The sequence below is a fragment of the Austrofundulus limnaeus genome, unplaced genomic scaffold (assembly GCF_001266775.1).
Source record: "Austrofundulus limnaeus strain Quisiro unplaced genomic scaffold, Austrofundulus_limnaeus-1.0 Scaffold86, whole genome shotgun sequence".
Lineage (NCBI taxonomy): Eukaryota > Metazoa > Chordata > Actinopteri > Cyprinodontiformes > Rivulidae > Austrofundulus > Austrofundulus limnaeus.
The window spans coordinates 1,439,885-1,441,917 of record NW_013952488.1 but is presented as its reverse complement, the minus strand read 5'-3'; the positions used below and the strand labels follow the sequence as shown (position 1 = coordinate 1,441,917).

General features: G+C 37.1%; 1 protein-coding gene across 4 annotated transcripts in view; it reads left to right on the top strand.

The window, feature by feature from the left end:
- The window catches only part of itsn2a (intersectin 2a), a gene marked incomplete in the record, with an annotated part of 55,536 nt that overhangs the window by 15,505 nt on the left and 37,998 nt on the right, over positions 1 to 2,033 (top strand). For 3 of the 4 annotated variants that reach the window (XM_014011978.1, XM_014011980.1, XM_014011979.1), the window contains 2 exon segments: positions 204 to 419; positions 1,711 to 1,804. In XM_014011978.1, coding sequence (XP_013867432.1) covers positions 204 to 419; positions 1,711 to 1,804 — 310 coding nt within the window. 4 annotated transcript variants of the gene reach the window in all.

The window sequence follows — 2,033 nt, the reverse complement described above, 5'->3', positions numbered from 1 at the left end:
ACGAACAATGGTAATGTCTGACTGGGCCTCATGTCATTTTATGTTCAACAAATTGGGCCCCGAGGTCAAAAAGATTAAGAACTCCTGCACTATACCATACACTGTTCCAGTTAATGTAAGCCAACAAAATTAAAGTAACCCATGTATTTAAACATAACCTCCCATAATCTCCCCATGTTAACCTGTGTGTTTCCTTCATGTAGGAATGGGATCTATGCCAAACTTATCAATTGGTCTGTCATCCATGTCAACTATGTCCACCATGCCCATTCTAACACCCATCCCAGCTAACCCCAGTTTACCCACTGTGCAACCCCTGATGCCAATGACCCTGCCTTTAATTACCTCACTTGGAAACTCTGGGCTCCCTAACGGCACCATCAACCTCCTGACCCCGATGCTTGTTCCCAACAACACAGGTTGGTTCAGCAGAAGAACCGTTCTACACTTGTTCTTGGATGAATCGGGACAAATAGCGTTAAATGAATTGGTACCGTCTCATTTAAACTTGATAGGAAYGCACATGGTAGATGTTGGATTTGTATTGGTTTTGGCTGTCATTCTATTATTTTACGTTGGTTATTTAGAAAGGAAGGCACTGTGTAAATGGGCAAACAGTTCTGGTGAGATGGTAATTCTATAGGAATCTACCTAGAAAAACTACAAAACATCAAAGTATACTAGTTTGAGTGGACAAAGTCTAGCATCTAGAACAGTGAACAGTCAATTATAGCTTGTTAAAGTATACAAATATTGCTAATAAGCTATTTAACAAAGCCTCATCAACCATTAAGAATTTATTCTAATGTTTTTAGCTTTTTCCAAAATTTAAGGCTAATATGCCATTGGCAATCCTTTTGTAAGTGTTTCCATAACTCACAGTGGGGTTCCTAACACAACTTTTAGAACAACTGACTTAAAACACTCAAGWTAATAGTGGAGTTCTGTTGTGGTAAGCTCATAAATTATTAATATCTTATTTGTTGTAGATAGCTCTTTGAGTAACCTCAATTTGAAGAAAATAAGTTTAATGCAGACTWTACCAACGAGATGAAATGATATACTGTAGATGCCAAAGTTGCTTTAACTAACAATAACAATGTAACATGTTCATAGTTATTTGTGTAAAATCTCAATTTCACTGTGGAGCCAGCATTTGTTGTTAACCAGCATTTACACTTTTTATTTTATTATTGCAATCGTTGGTTCTGAATGTGTTCAAATAATCAGCACATATYTAGATAGCTTAAATCAGTTTATAGTCATTTTGTCTGCACATCATCTCAGTTTTTTTTCTTTTTCTTGGAAAGTGCCTGGCCTGAGTAAGACCCTAAAAATAGAATTCCATGAACTTCCATTGTCCTTTGTTGTYTTACTCCTTTTCCACTTGTCCTTTTGTTGCTCCCTAAATGTCAGTGTATTCAAGTACTATTGCTGTTGTTTGGCGTTCTCATATTCTTCGTGTCCGTCTTTAATGTAGTCTTGGAGGGAATCAAACAGTTTTTGGGTCAGATTTCAGTCACTTTGATGCAGGAACTCAATGCGCTGCGACTAAAATTTGATGAGATTAGTTGTGCATACAGCACATTCCTGAAGTGCCTACAGTGTGTCTGTTTGACTTCAGTAACTGACTCACTGTTTTACAAATGATAACTTAAACATAATTTTGAAATATTATAAAAAAAAACTCTTTCTGATTTATAATCACAGGYCCTCCTGTCTCTGGCTTTTCCTCTCCTATGGCTTTCTCCCCACCCACTGGCATGTCAAAGGCCAACTCTCTTCTGGACCTGGGGTCAAGCAGGTATGACTGTGAATGCCAAATTTCATTAAGAAAATAGCATTCCTTAAATAAAGGCCTGTCGCCTTGGCTGCATGCCCAAGTTTTAAATAAATACAGCGGGTAAAATAAGTATTAAACACGTCAACATTTTTCTCAGTAAATATATTACTAGAGGTGCTAATGACATGAAATTTTCATCAGATGTCAGTAACATCCCAAGTGATCCACACATACAAAGAAATCAAACCAT